Here is a 16,475-nt window from a genome sequence, read left to right on the forward strand (position 1 = left end):
ACTAGACATATATTTTGTTCCTTAAACTAGTTGACTAAACTATGACCTTAGAAATTTTAAGGTTATATGTATATTATTTTGTCTCATCCTTTGTATAACAAACCTACACAGACCTTCATCACTTGTCTCATTTTTTTCTATTTTGGAAAATATCGTCACTCCCCTATCCTTTTAACATCTTTTACATTCTCATGTTCATTCTCTCTCTCTCTCTCTCTCTCTCTCTCTCTCTCTCTCTCTCTCTCTCCCCCCCTCTTCCTCCCCCCCCCCTCCCCCTCCCTCTTAATATTAACAAATAAATTTTCCATCTGTTGTGAGAAGTCTTGTCCTGGGGATACTAAGCAACACTTATTCCCTTTTAAGGTTTTAGTGTCAAGCCAATGTTTGATTAAAGTTTTACTGGGGAACCAATGAATCTACAGAGCTTACTTACCTAGATAACTGAGGGATTGCTGAGGTATATGTATAACCTGAGGGTATGCACACTGGAAAGCCTTTTCCTAGTATGGGTCATGTCTTCTCTTCCTAGCCTTCCTCAGATTGTATAATTTAACCGTCCCCAAATCCAGGAGACCATGTGTGATTAGGGCCAAATTACATAGAGTTGGCTGGGAAGAGTGGCTGAATACTCAGGTGATGGTCCAATGACCCTGCTTGGCCCTCCTTTAATGAATGAGCACAACCGTCAACAAGCCCAATTGGCCCTCCTTTAATGAATGAGCACAACCGTCAACAAGCCCAATTGTGACGATGTTTAGAGATCAGGCACAACTGAAGTCATGATGATGATAGTTATTTCATGCAGTAGAGACTGCTGTACAGCATCATCTTATTAAAAGGACCTGAAATTTAAAGGGATTTGGTGCTAGGAGCCACATATGAGGGAGAACATACGTTGTTTGTTTTTCTGAATCTGTTGCTTAGTATAGTAGTTTCTAGATCCATCCATTTACCTGAAAATTTCATTATTTCATCTTTCTTTACTGCTGAATAGAATCCCATTGTGTAATTATACCACATTTTTGTTAATCACTCGTCAGTTGAGGGACACTTAGGTTGCTTCCATCTCTTAGCTATTGTGAAAGGAGCAGCAAGAAACATGGTTGTACAAGTGTCTCTACAATAGGATGAGTTCCTAACCCTAACCCTAACCCTAACTGCTGAGCCATCTCTCCATCCCCCTAATTTAAGCTTAAAAAAAAAAATCAAGAATATACTATATATTGGTATAAGTATCTTAGTTTTGAGAGTAATTCATTTACAGTGTGCCCTGTTCTTTTATCTAGAACATGCTGATGGTTTATGCCACAAGTTAACAACTGTGTGTCCAACTGTGAAACCCCAGACTCAAGGTCTAGCAAAAGATGCTTGGGAAATCCCTCGAGAATCTTTGCGACTAGAGGTTAAACTAGGTCAAGGATGTTTTGGTGAAGTATGGATGGGTAAGAAGCTTGAACTTTGTTGTTGTTTCATTTGGTTGTTTTGGGACCATAAATTAAAATATCACAATATATGATAAAATATGTAAGATGTGTATTTATGGTTATATAACTATTGTTCATTGAGATTTGGTCTAAAAATCCCTTGAGATATAGATCTAAAGAATAAAAGAAATTATTTCTCTAGGAACATGGAATGGAACCACAAAAGTAGCAATCAAAACACTAAAACCAGGTACAATGATGCCCGAAGCTTTTCTTCAAGAAGCTCAGATAATGAAAAAATTAAGGCATGATAAACTTGTTCCACTCTATGCCGTTGTTTCTGAAGAGCCAATTTATATTGTCACTGAGTTTATGTCAAAAGGTATGTACATGTTATCTTTTAAAGTATTGTGTTGCAATTAAAATATGTCTTCATTTCTTTTTTTTTTTTTTTAATTTTATGTGTGTGTGTGTATATTGCCTGCATGTAGGTAAATGCACCCGTGTTGTGCAATGCCCACGGAGGTCAGAAGAGGCTGTTGGGTCCCCTGGGACTGGAGTTAACGGACAGTTGCTAGCTACCATGTGGGTGCTGGGATTCGAACCCGGGTCTTCTGCAAGAACAACCAGTGTTCTTAACCGCTGTGCCATCTCTCCAGTCCCCCATTTCTATTTTTTTAATTTTTAAGATTACATTTACTTTACATGTGTGTTGGGGGGGGGGGTCACACAGCATGTCATGGCACATGTGTGGAGGTCAATAGACCACTTGCAGAAGTTAGTTTTTTCTTCCTACCTTTTGAGTCCTGGGGCTCAAACTCAGATTGTCAGGCTTGATGCCAAGCTCTTTTACCCAATGAGCCATCTTGCCAGCCCTCTATTTTTATACATGCAGATTTTTATTGTGTAGTACTTTCGAACTTGAGACTTTTGTATAGACATTTAAAAAGAAATGTGATACTTTGTTTCAGAGGATATTATGAGACTTTAAAGAAAATCTATTTTGAATGTAGATTTGACTAAAAGAAATGGAATGGCTGGGGAGGTAGAAAAGTAACAAATTGAATCAGCGTGATAAATTAACATCTGTAGCACTGAAGCAAAGAAGGTAACATTAAAGGAAATCCACTTTGTCTCATTTTCATATGAACATAGTTCTTATACTCAAGACTTCCAGAAACTTCTGTTTTCCATTACAGTAACTCACATGTCTCTTAAGATACAAGGTGGGCTTTTCAATAACCGCTATGTAGGGCCAGGATCAAAATGAGGGAAGGCTAATGATCTTTCATCTTAATTCCTATATATGATACTTTAAAAAAGGAACCAGTAAGTCATGAAATGATGCTGATTGGCCTGTTTTTATCCATTTTGAGTTGGAGCTATTTTAAGTTTTTTATTTTTTACTCTTTGAGTCACACTAGTTAAAAGTCACCAAATATGTGACCCTCGCCAGTAGTCCACCTTGACTAATGAAGTAGCTCCCTCTAGTGGTAATGGGGGCATCTACACACAAATTTGCTATAGAAAAAAAAATTCCCTCTAAAAGAATTAAATAGCCTATTAATTGATAGCCAGTCAAACCTGAAGTTCCAAAGCATGTGTCCCTCCTTAGAAAGAATTTCTGCTGTAAACAGCTGCCACCTATGCCATTTGAAAAAGTGTATTTAATGAACTAGAAGAGTAAGGGAGAAAAGGACAAGGAACAAATTTAAATCATGGTATTTGTAGCATAAGAAATAAAATGGAGGTAAGGCTAATGGTCCATTTAGCTCCATGTATTGATTTTTAAAACTGTTTACTTGCTAGAACACAGTAGATAACTTGGTTAAGATTATTCCCAGGTGGGAGATTTAGAATACAAAATAACAAAAGTCTTTCTGGTTTTAAAACTGAATAATTCCTTATTTTAATACTCAGTTGCTTAGACATAGACCTCCACAATCCTTCAAGCTTATTGCCTTATGTGCTCCATCATAAACCTGTTGTGATCAGATAGATTTTCTTGCTTGAGTTCCATGCTTTTATTATTGTTTTTGTTTTCCCCTGCTATTGTACTGATTATCAAACCCAGGGTGTTGCACATGCTAAGAACATGCTTACCCCTTTGCCATGTCAACCTCAGCCCTGTGATCTTTGTTTATGGTATTTTCTTCACTTATTAATTTGGTTTCCCTAGATCTTGATCCGTTAAACCAATTCTACTTCCCTGATCCAGTGCCAAAGTCTTGGTCAAGCATAACATTCAGTTGTCATTTTTCTTTAGTGTCTTAATCTATAGCTGTCTCTCAGGCTTTCCTTGTTTTTCATAGCATTAAGAAAGCAGTCCAGTTTTACTTTATAAAAGTGTGATTTAATTTGAATTTCCAGTTTTACTTTATAAAAATGTGATTTAATTTGAATTTATTTGATGTTTCCTCTTGATTAAATTAAAAATATCTTGTTTTCCAGCTTTTATGAAAATTAACAACATTAATAGTTCACAGATATACACATATACACACATCACTATGGTACATAAGTCATTAAGTTATCAATTAGTCTCTGTATAAAACCTTTCTACATTGGTGTTCTGAGCTAGGTCCAATCATTCCTCAAGTTATGCTTTTACCTCGAGGTAGCACTTCCACAGCAGCCAGTTTAGCTGTTTAGTTTTAACTCCCTTAGGATATTCCCAGTTGTCTGAATTTTCTTTTTTTCTTTCTTTTTTTTTTTTTTTTTTTTTTTTTTTTTTTTGGTCTTTTTGAAACAGGGTCTCTCTGTAGCGCCAGCTGGCCGGGAACTCACTATGTAGACCAGGCTGGCCTTGAACTCACAGAGATCCTCCTGCTTCTGCCTCTGCCTCTGCCTCTGCCTCTGCCTCCCGAGTTCTGGGACTATAGATGTGCACCACCATGCCCAGCATTGTCTGAATTCTTGATTCAGATTGACTTGAAAAATCTTTAGTCACAATTAGGATATTGGCCAAAGTGGGAGGAGGTGGGAGAAAATAATCTGGTCATGTTTTCTATTAGGATAGGAAAATGGTTTGTTTGTTTTTCTTTTTTTAAAACTGTTATCAAGAGAAGTTTTCAAAAATTTCAGTTTGGGGATCTCTACTGGAATCTTTAAGATAATTACTTGAAAACTCCAAAATAGCAAAAAATCTTTTTTTAAACTGAGAAATTTTATGTTATGATTTGGTCATTTGTTTGGGGTATGGAGGAATACTTATTTCAATCTTAATGTAATATTTGAATTTGCCATGAATATTTTACTGTCTCTTACAGGGAGTTTGTTAGATTTCCTTAAGGAAGGCGATGGAAAATATTTGAAGCTTCCACAGCTGGTCGATATGGCTGCTCAGGTAGTTGCATATACATGTATCAATTGATTCAAGAATATACATTTAAAATGCCGAATAATCATGTCAAACTGTTATAGCTTATATAGTGAAATCATGGCGTCTTGGAAGAGGAAGAAACATTGGAGATGGTCGGTCTAGTGTGAGCTCCTAACACTGCAGATGATGCAGTGTCGAAGACTAGTGGTACCTAACATTCATCTAACTTTTCAGTAGTAGAAACAGAACTTAGTATAGAACCAGCTATAGCTCTCTAGTCCATTGCTAGCCTATATAATGTGGCTGTTTAAAAGTGCTTCCACAAATACAAAATTTGTATTTATTTCAGCAGATAAATTTAAGAAAATTAAAATGGGTGAAGATTATTCCAAACAATATTAGAAATTACAGTGTATCCCAAGGTTCTTTTATTTATTATAGTCTAAAATAAGAATTAAAATGGCAATATACAGTTAAGACTTAGTCTTTTATAAATTTGTCTAGATTTTTGTTGCAAAGTTTCTATTAAGGTAGTGTTTAAGTATGTAAGGCATTGTATTGGCTTCAGTTGATTTGCTGCTTCTGGAGCTCTTACCTGTTAGTGAGCATCCACATATCCACAGCATCTGATAATCTAGACAGACTGTATGCTAAGCATCTGTACATAGGAGACAGCCATATGCTAGGCTTTTGAGCGCTCTGTTGGGGGAATGGCAAACCTCTGCTTTGTGGACCACGATCAGTTTCTGTTGGGCCTCTACTCTTCTTTTCACAGCCCTTCACAAATGTAAAAACCAATTTTTAGGTCTTAAGGCACACACAAATAGGCCATAGCTACATCTGGTTTGTAAGCTTCAGTTGTGTCTGATGTGGATCTTGTGGGCTTGTCCAGAGACTACATAATCCTATGAGTTATCCCTTTTAACCACTGGTAGAGGAAGACATCAGGACATTGTGCTGATCATGGTGATACACCTGGGACCAAAAAAATCTTCATCTTCGAAATGCATGTTAGATATTTTCTTCCCCATACTGTGTTAGGGGTGTGTCAGATTTTTGAAAGATTAATTTAACCTGCTTTTTTGTTGTTTTTGTTGTTACAGTACCCCCCCACCCCTGTTACTGTCATTTTTTTTTAAAAGATAATCTGTTTAACCAAAATTGTCTTCTTCCCTTTGCATCATATATTTTGTATTTTGTTTTCTCTTCAAGATTGCTGATGGTATGGCATATATTGAAAGAATGAACTATATTCACCGAGATCTCCGGGCTGCTAACATTCTTGTTGGAGAAAATCTTGTATGCAAAATAGCAGATTTTGGTTTAGCAAGATTAATTGAAGACAATGAATACACAGCAAGACAAGGTAAAATTGCTTTTATGTAAACGCTTATAATCAAATGTTCTACATTTTTCTTAGCGTTTTGAACGTACAGGCTCTTACGGAATAGGAATAGTTCTAGCAGATAGCCAGGACCTTACCTGTCCTTGCCTGTGCTCACTTGTGGGCCATCAGCATGCACAACGGGACTAGTATATGATGTGGAGAGGACAAGGTCCCTTTGTCCTAGAAAATAGGAATGGCTAGACAGAGAGGCAGCCACACTTTTGGCACTCACTTAACTTGCATGTTCATGTGGAACCTGGCATAACACCATCTGTAGATCACATGCTTCTAGGTAAGTGTTTACTATGCCACAGAGAAGGTCCCTCTCTGTGATCTATTGAAAGTTAGCTCCAGACACATGGCTTTGAAAAAACAAAAAAACCAGGGAGATGACTGAGCAGATAAAAGGACTTGCAAGGAAAAGCCTGATGACCTATATATTTGAGACACAGAACCCATGTAAAAAGCTTGGGTGTGGTGGCATGCATCTATGATCCCAGCTTTCCTACAGGGAACTGGGAAGTAGAGGCAGGAGTGAGCCTGGAGCAGACAGTAGAGCAGCTGAAACACCGCAAAGGGACCCTGCCTCAGGAAGGTGGAAGGAGAAAACCAACTCTCACAAGTTGTCCTCTGACCACCACACCAGGCTGTGGCATGCACAGCTCAAATTTCACACAGACATGCCACCACCCCCCCATCTCCATACACATTTAGAAACAAAACAAAAATTTAAAAAAAACTAAAAGAATAGAAGACATAGAAACATTGATTTGATACATAACATTGTATATAATAAATACTGCTTTAGCTTTCTGAGAGTTAGTTCCTGCAACAAACTTGATATCTTTGCATTATAAATATAGCAAGTAATATCTTTTTTACTTCTTTTAGCATGCCAGCAAATAAATGCTATTTTTGTATGTGTGCATTCATGTGTATGAGTACAGGTATGCACATGCCCCAGTAAGCATATGAAGGTCAGAGGTCAACATTGGGCATTGGTGTTCACCTTCTCATTTTCTTTTAGACCGGGTTTATTGTTCTGCAAGACAATTGCCAGGCTAGCTGGCCTACAAACTTCGAGGAATTCTCCTGTTGCCACCTTCCATCTTGCTGTGAAAGCACTGGGATTACAGACACATACCACATCTGGATTTACATGGATTCTAGGAATCCAAATTCAAGTTATGTCCTCAGGGTAGCAAATACTTTATCCACTGAGCCATCTCCCCTGTCCTAAATACCTTTTTCAACAGACTTCATGGGTTGTTGTACTGTTGCTTAGATCACAGGTGGTTCTTAGGCAGTGTACCTCCCCACCCCAAAGAGACAACAAATGTCTACAGACATTTTTGGTTGTTCCAATTTGAGACCTACTATTGACCTCTAATGGGTAGAGGCCAGGTATACTGCTAAGCATCCTGCAACATACAATCTAGATCCTACACACAGAACAAGTAATTATCAGGCCCAGAATAGTCAGTCTTGCCAAGGTGGAGAAACCCTGATTTAGCTCCACTTCTGTTTCTTCATACAGTTACCTCCAACAATTGTATATTCTTGTAATCTGTACCTGTAAAATCCTAACCATTCATTTAAAGCTCAAGTTAGCTGCCACTCTTATAATGAAACTTCTTGTGATTGTGACAAGTAAAAATTGAAGCATGTGGGGGGCTGGAGAGATGGCACAGTGGTTAAGAGCACTGACTGCTCTTTCAGAGGACCCTGGTTCAATTCCCAGCACCCACATGGTGGCTATGAACCATCCTTACTCCAGTTCCAGGGGAATCCGAGGCCCTCTTTTGACCTCCACGGCATTGCATGATACGGGTGCACTCACATGCAGGCAATACACTCATATACATAAAATAATAATAATAAATAAATAAAATATTTTAAAAATTGAAGCATTTGTCAAAATAGCTAAGAACTCTTATTTTACAACATTATATACACATACATATGTATATAACTTCAACATATACAATGCCTATAATCTTATTAGCATAAATACACAAACTTTATGAAAGCCAAGTTTTTTCTTGTGCACATACTATTTAGCATGATGCCTATGTATTAAAGTCATACACTGACTATCTGAGTAAATTAACACAGAGTTTTAAAACTGATAGCACAAGGGCCAGTAAGATGGCTCATCAGGTGAAGGAGCTTGCCACAGAAGCCTGGTAACCTGATTTGACATGTGGAACCCATAGAAATGTGGAAAGGTAGAGCCAACTCCACAATGTTTTCCTCTACCTCCATGCAATTGCCATGTGCCCACACAATAAAAAATGTGATAGCACAACAAAAACCCTAACCCAAAAGATACCACAAAACACAGAAGATTATGAGCAATAACTAATAGCTATTAAAACCCAGTAGAATGTGCCTTCATCCATAATTAGCTATAGCAACTGGCTGCCAAACTGTAAACAGATTTTAAGATGGTGTGGTGGCACAAACCTATAATCCTAGCACTTGAGAGATGTACGCTGAAGGTCAGGAGTTTAAGGTCATTCTGGGCTACATAGCATGCTAGAGACCAGATTCCATGAAATCTATTCTCAAAAAACCAAATAGTGAAAGAAAGAGGGAAGGAAGAAGGGAGGGTGTGCATGCACACACGCACACACACACACACATACACACAGGTTTTACCTAGACTTATGGCAAATGTTTGTAATTCCAGCTTTCAGGAGGCTGGGGCAGGAGGATTGTTAAGTTCAGGGCCAGCCTGGGATAGATAACAAGAAACCTTCCCCTAAAAAAGTTTTAATCCATGTTTTTGTCTTACTAAAACCTTTACTTCTGTTTTATTGACTCATTTTCTATTCTCACCATCAACTTTCTTTAATCATTGAATATAGGAAAGAATTGTCATTGATTTTAATGTAAAATTTAAAGTTAAAGCATTTTTCCACAAATTTTCTGTTTAAAGACTTTTACACTTAGAACACATACAGTAGGGATACTGACAAAGATTAGACCTCCTTATATTTACACAAATGGATATTTTAAAATGCTTAAGATTGTCAATATTGTTTTAGGTGCAAAATTTCCAATCAAGTGGACAGCTCCTGAGGCTGCACTATATGGTCGATTTACAATAAAGTCAGATGTCTGGTCATTTGGAATTCTACAGACAGAACTGGTAACAAAGGGGAGAGTGCCATATCCAGGTAAGCTTGGCTTTCACTAACTCTTCGCATGTCTCAACGTTGGCTTTTATGGGAGGGGTGCTAACAACAAAAACACGTGAAGAAGACAGGCTTTATTCTCTTGCTGCCCCTTTGTTTCTTATTTGGTGGCTAGCAGTGAGAGCCAGAATCCTTGCAAGCACAGGAGGCACGCCCCACATCACCTTGGCTTTCTCCTTTGTGTTTTCCCAAAAGGCCTTTTATCTGTACTGTTCTCTCAGATCAGAAGCATATCTTAAATATTCTGAGCTATACCTGCCCCCCCGCCAAGTAATTGTTCTTTTTTTAGAAGTACAACCGATGTGTTTTTGCCCTATTTTCTTCAATAGAGTGTTTTGAGAAAAAAATTATTTGTTATTACTAAAGCAGAAAAACAAAATGTGTTTTCCTCTCAAAAGTAAGACATTTATATAGGCTCTTGGGAGCAAGAGGAAATTTTAGCTCACTTCTCAAATGTTTCTACTGAAGTATCCTAATAGTTGGGGAAAGTTAAGGCACATAAAATCCAACCTTGAGGGAAAATCACTCCTCCTTAAATACTTGCAGCTATAGCTCTATGCCATCAGATGCTCTCTCCCACTTCCATTCGTTGTTTGCTGACACATCACCCTCTCCAGGAAGACTCCACTCCTGTCTTATTTCATGTGTCATCTTAAGACACATGTCAGTGGTTCTTCCCATACCTGGTCTTGTGGCTTGGACTCTCTTCCTCCAATACTGTCATTATTCAGAACTTAAACCTTAACATTACCCACAGCTGCACTCCTCTCAGAACCACAGTTTCATGTGTCCCTTTTCTGACCCTTCTGTCGTGCATCTTTCCTGTTCTCTCTACCCCAGCTCCAATAGTTTCTTAACACTACCAAAATCTTTACTCCATTGGTTGTACCAACTTTGCCAGCTTCCTCACTCTCTTCATGAAACCAACTCGCTTGCTTACATTTCATGATAAAGCAATATGATAACTCCCTTGTGTTTATTTTGTCCTTTGCCTTTCTCTAATTTTGTCATTATTTAGCAAAGTCATGGTACTGGGTTAAAATCCTGTTCAACCCTCTCCACCCCAGCAAACATAGCTGGAGAAAGAAAAACAGTTATATTAAGTAGTTTCACTTTGAATTTGTATGGCCCACTGCTTGGGCCATAATTAGTATTTCTAATGTCCACCTTAACTAGCTCACTACAAGCTACAAAAGTTAGACAAAAATGTATAAAACAACTGTTTTGACATTTCACAGACGACAAGGAAGACTGCATGCTTTTTTTAAATGAGACCCACATTATATCATCTTTCTCCCTGACATTTTCTAAATGGCGTGGCAATGAAGGCCAAATGGAAAACATCAATCCTGTTGACCAAAGGAGAAAAATGTCCAAGTGCTACCAGAAAGGAAGCAACCACAGTGAAAGAACTATATACTTCTGTATAACAACTCTTCTTAGGTCCTTGCTGAACTCCTAACTTTATATGCACAGGGAAAAGCAATGGGAGACCTAACAGAAAATAGCTACTATAAGTCTGGAAAGCTGGGCAGAGTTCAGAGCTCACAGAGTGCTAGGGAATCCTTGCTTAACCAAAATGAACATTTTGGGAAACATTTTAGGATTTTTGTTGAGGCCTTGAAAAGGCAGAACCAAACAAAACCTGAAGATAGGCCTTGACAAATAGAATCAGGTGATTTGACAATAAATTTATTGATAGAATAAAGGCTACAGTCTTATAGAAAAAGATAATATGGTCCAGATAATCCACAGTTTGTGATTCAAAATGTCTAGCATAAAATAGAAAGTTCCTAGAGTTAGAAAGTAAGGAAGAGATGATGGTTATCAGGAAAATTGGGGTGGAGAGATGGCTCAATGGTTAAGAGCACTGGCAGCTCTTGAAGAGGACGTGGGTTCAGTTCCCAGCACCCACATGGTAGCTAAAAACTATCTGTAACTCCAGTTCCAGAGGATCCAATACCCTCTTCTGAGCTCTGCAGGCTTTGCATGCATGTGGTACACTTTACATCCATGCAGCTAAACACTCATACACATAAAAATACAAATACAAATTTTAAAAAAGAATTGAAAGTCAATAGAACCTAGAGATAACCCTAGTTATGAACTTAGTAAAGGACTGCAAATTGGCTGCATGCATATGTGTGTGCATGCATGGATAGATATTTGAGGCAGTATATCCCTATGTAACCCAGTGAATTTGCTATTTAAAAATATCCCAGGCTGGCCTTTAACTTGTAGCAATCCTCCTGCCGACTTCCAGGTGCTGAGACTGTAGGTGTACACCACCAAAATTAAGAATATTTAAAATGAAAGAAAAAGTTAGCAAAATGATGGGGGAAAACTGGAGGATTTCAGTAGAGTTGGAATTTATAAAAGAAACAATCAAAGCTGGGTATAATGGCACATACCTGTAATTCCAGCAATTTAGAAGGCTGAAGCAGGAAGGTTACATAACAGGATCCTATCTCTAGTAAATAAGTAAATGTCGTATAAGATAGAATTAAATAGGAAGTGTAGAAGTGTAAAATAGCATATGAAATTAAGAATATATTAGATGGATATGGAAGACAAGATTAGTAGATTCAAAGGTACATTATTAGAAAAATGTCCAAAGTGATGCATAGATTAAATGCGTCTTTTTGAAAAGTGTATAAGAGAAGTGGGACATAGTGAAAAGGTCTAATTTCTCTGTACCTTGAGTCCCAGAAAGAGATGAGAAAGTGGAACAATAACAGTACTTGAAAAGGTGATAGCCAAAAATCTTCTTTATAAACAAACAGTTTCCGTTAATTCAGTGAACTTGAAGCAGGAGAGATAAAGAGAACTCAGTAAACTTCAGTCACAGAAATCATGGTAAAGTTGTAAAACTCAAGACTGAATATCCATAATATAAGTGGTATATTATCTTTAATGTGGTAACAGGTAGATCCCTGCCTTTTCCTTAGGAAGTTATCATTGGAATTACAATATGCTTCTTTGGCTTATTGTAATTCCAGTGATAACTTCTAAACTAATAGAAGAAGTTTAGCAGAAAGCTAGAGAAGGGGTCGAAGTGTAACTCAGTGGTAGAGTAGTAGGTGGAATATAGCTCTGTGGTAGAACGTTCACTTAACACACTAAGCTGTGTGTTTGTTCCCTAGCACAAAAATAAAAACCAGTAAGGTAGAATAATGAACAATGCTTGCTTAATGAAAATAAAAGGGAAGGACAAAAGGATAGATGGGACAGCTGGCAAATATGTAACAGGATGATAGTTAAATCAGTAATACCCATAGTTGCATCGTGTAAGTGCACCAAACATTCCAGTTAAAAGACAAGGACCTGACTTTGAGTAAACGCACATAAATCATAAGTACTGTACTACTTTTTTAGATGATCTGTGTGTGTGTGTGTGTGTGTGTGTGTGTGTGTGTGTGTGTGTGTGTATAAATGTATGTACATATGTGACTGGACACACAGATTTTGAGTGCATGGAGACCAGAAGAGGGCATCAGGTGTTCCCCCCTATCATACCTCCTATTCCTTTTGAAGCGGTATCTCTTTCTAAACCTGGGGCTCATGTTTTTCTCAGCTAGCTGGAAGCCAGCAAGCCTCAGCAGTCCTGTCACTGCTGCACTGGAGCTAGGGTTTACAGGCATGCACTGGTCGTCTGTCTGTTATGTGGATGCTGGAATCAGCTCTGGTCTTCATGACTGTGGAGCAAGCACTCTTAACCACTAAGCTATCCTTACAGCTCCTATAGTACTGTTTTTAAGAGATAGACCCTAATACAAGGTGTACAAAATGATTAAAATTAAGAGGGTGGAAAGAGACATACTATGCAAAATGCTAGCCAAAAAAGAAAATATATGTAGCACTTAACTTCAAGGCAGAGAAATACTACTACAGATGAAGAAGGATATTGCATAATGATAAAAAAGGTCAGTTCAGGGACTGGAGAACCCCCTTCTTGCAGAAGACCGGGTTCTGTTCCCAATACCCACATGGCAGCTAACAGTTGTCTGTAACTCCAGTTCCACAAGACTCCAGTGCTCACTTCTGACTTCCTCAGGCATTGCACTATACGAGTGCACTTACATATATGCAAGCAATACACTCATACAAATAAAAAATAAAAATAACAGAATTTTTTTAAAAAGAGTTCAACAGAGAAACATAAAAATCCAAAATGAATGTATAACTACATAGCTATAAAATATATAATGTGATTAATATATCTTCAGTAAATTAAATGTTCAGGTGAGAATCAGAATATAAACAATTTGTAGATTGCTGCTCTTTTTATTTCATCAAGGGAGAGCTAGGGATTGAACCCAGGGCCCTGCATATGCCCAGCTTGCACTGTACCACTGAACTACCTGCACCAACAGGCCCCCAGATTGCAAGGCTTCAAAGAAGAAAAAGATAATACATTGCCCCTCTTTGATTATGAAAAAGGAGTCACATGTAGCACCAACAGCTATTTGCTATTATTAATGCTAAGTAATTACTGTTTGATTTTAAGTATTGACACTGGGCTAGAGAGATGATTCAGCGGTTAAGAGCACTAGCTGCTCTTGCAGAGGACCCAGGTTCGAATCCCAGCACCTACATGGCTGCTAAACAACTATCTGTAACTTCAGTTCCAGGGCATCCAGTGCCCTCTTCTGGCCTCCATAGTCATTGCATGGCATAGGTGCACTTGCGTACATGCAGTCAAGTCAAGTACACTCATACACGTAAAATAAAAATAAATTAAAAAAATTTTTTTTAATTGCTTAAGTATTGACACTGTTAGAATCGTCTTGTCTTTTTTAATAGAAGAATGGGAGCTAGAGAATTGACTTCCTGCAGTGCTGAGGGAGTTTTATCTTACTCAGAATCTTAGAAACTCTTATAGGAAATAACTATCTTCCTGAAGATCAAGACTGTTTCTCCTGGAGGCCATTTCTACCATATTTTACTTTTGCAACATATTTTACTTTCAAAACCTTATGTTGTTATCATAAGGCTTTTTGATAGTCCTAAGTATCAAAAACATTTTTAAAAATTGTATCTTGAATAAAAGAATTTATTAGGAATTAGGTCTAGAGTGTAGCTCGGTATAAGAGCATGTGTTAAGGCCCTTGGTCAGAGGCTAGAGACATGGCTCAGTAGTTGAGAGCATGTACTGCTCATGCAGAGGACCTGAGTTTGGTTCACAGCCCATGTTGAGTGACTCACAACTGTCTGTGTTAGCCAGCTCACAGCTATCTGCAACTCCAGCTCCAAGGGACGGCCTTTTCAGGGCTCTACAGATGCCTGCACTTGACCTATAATTATGTGCACATACACATAATTTGAAATAAAATCTGTTTTTAAAAGACCCTAGGTTTCATCCCACCAGAAAAAGTTATTGGTAAGTAGTTTATGTAGGTTCAGGCTTATTTAGATTGACTAACAGTCTATAAAAAATAGTGTAAAATAAAAGATCAGAGGCATATAAGATCAAGAAAAATCGATGTCCAATTATACGAAGCTCTCATTGGCTGTTATATACTGTGCTCCTTTTCTGGATGCCCATAACAACTTTTGCTTCTGTTTCTGTAGCAATATTGGATTTTAGCATGCAGATACAGATACCTACTTAAATGAAAATCTAAGAAAACTTTCTTTTTTGAGTATTGCACTCTAACAGCCATGCATTCATTCTCCTTTAGTTTTTTAGTTTTTGTTGTAAGGGTTTTGAGGACTCCTTTATGCCTCAGAATACCATGATTAAAAATAGAAATTATTTAGGGGCTGGAGAGATGGCTCAGCGGTTAAGAACACTGGTTGTTCTTGCAGAAGACCCAGGTTCAAATCCCAGCACCCACATGGCCCCTAACAGCTGTCAGTAACTCCAGTTCCAGGGGATCTGATGGACTCTTCTGTCTTCCGCGGGCATTGCACAACATGAGTGCACTTAACCTACATGCAGGCAATATGCTCATACACATAAAATAAAAATAATAAATAAAATATTTTTTAAAAATAGAAATTATTTAATTCTATTACATTGTTTTAAAGGAATCATAGTCTATGAACAATCTTGCTGGGATGTGGGAGGAGTTATAGGTTTTCTGGCTTGCAAGTAAATTGAATAACCTTACATGTTGCTAGGACAGAGTACCTAACTAAGGCAGCTTAAGGAAGGAAGAGTTTATTTTGGCTGACAGTTGAGGGTACAGTCCCATCACTGGTGAGGAAGTCATGGCGGTAGAAGCTTGAAGCAGCTAATGACATTGTATCAATAGTCAAGAAGCAGAGAGAGATGAATGTGGTCTTCAGCTGACTTTCTCCTTTTTATTCAGTCCAGGACCCCAAGTCATACAGGGAACATGGGTCTTCCCACGTCAGTTAAACTAGTTTAGGTAATTCTTCACAGATGTGTCTGGAGGCTAACTTAATCTAGATAATCCCTCAGATTCATGCTTGGGGGCTTGTCTCCTAAGTGAGTCTACTGTCACAGGGAGACAGTATCTGGAAGAGGAATTTGGGGAAAGAGGCCTTTTGCTGGCCTGAACAATACACAGGGAGTTCAATGGGAAGGAAGGAGATTACAAAGGAATAAAAGAAATGGACTGTATGATAACATGAAGAAATCCAAATAGGTGATATAAATGAAGAAACTCAGGGAAGTGATTTGAAATACAGTTCTGTAGTTCATATACTTGGTGAAAATAGGGCTAGAATTCCTCCCTCAGAATCTCTACCTGAAAGTTTTTTCAAATGCTGTCTTACCACTACCCTCCTTAGCTCAAGTTGACCTCATTGTTAAATGACTATGGGAAATAGTAACTCAAAAGGACCTCATTTTTCAATCCAGGGGGGTTGGCTTTTGAAGATGCTATGTTAAAAGTAGAAACCTAGGGGGCTAGAGAGATGGCCTAGCAGTTAAGAGCACTGACTGCTCTTGCAGAGGACCTGTGTTCAATTCCTAGCACCCACGTGGACCCTACGAACCATCCTTAACTCCAGTTCCAGGGTAATCTGACACCTTCTTCTGACCTCCACAGTCATACATGCATGCAAGCAATACACTCATACACATAAAATAAAAATAATAAATTTTTTAAAAAGTAAAAACTTAGGTGGAATGAAAAATTGGCATTAAAAATATAGATTACCAGCTGGGTGTG

The 16,475-nt window shown here is 38.1% G+C and overlaps 1 protein-coding gene across 6 annotated transcripts in view; it reads left to right on the plus strand.

Moving 5' to 3' along the window:
* Yes1 (YES proto-oncogene 1, Src family tyrosine kinase) overlaps nucleotides 1-16,475 on the plus strand; it is a 59,039-nt gene that overhangs the window by 39,654 nt on the left and 2,910 nt on the right. For all 6 annotated transcript variants that reach the window (XM_008826949.3, XM_029560554.1, XM_008826950.3 and 3 more), the window contains 5 exons: nucleotides 1,287-1,442; nucleotides 1,627-1,806; nucleotides 4,694-4,770; nucleotides 5,959-6,112; nucleotides 9,184-9,315. In XM_008826949.3, the coding sequence (XP_008825171.1) occupies nucleotides 1,287-1,442; nucleotides 1,627-1,806; nucleotides 4,694-4,770; nucleotides 5,959-6,112; nucleotides 9,184-9,315 (699 nt within the window). The remainder of the gene's footprint in view (nucleotides 1-1,286; nucleotides 1,443-1,626; nucleotides 1,807-4,693; nucleotides 4,771-5,958; nucleotides 6,113-9,183; nucleotides 9,316-16,475) is intronic.

The sequence above is a fragment of the Nannospalax galili genome, unplaced genomic scaffold (assembly GCF_000622305.1).
Source record: "Nannospalax galili isolate Female #2095 unplaced genomic scaffold, S.galili_v1.0 scaffold511, whole genome shotgun sequence".
NCBI lineage: Eukaryota > Metazoa > Chordata > Mammalia > Rodentia > Spalacidae > Nannospalax > Nannospalax galili.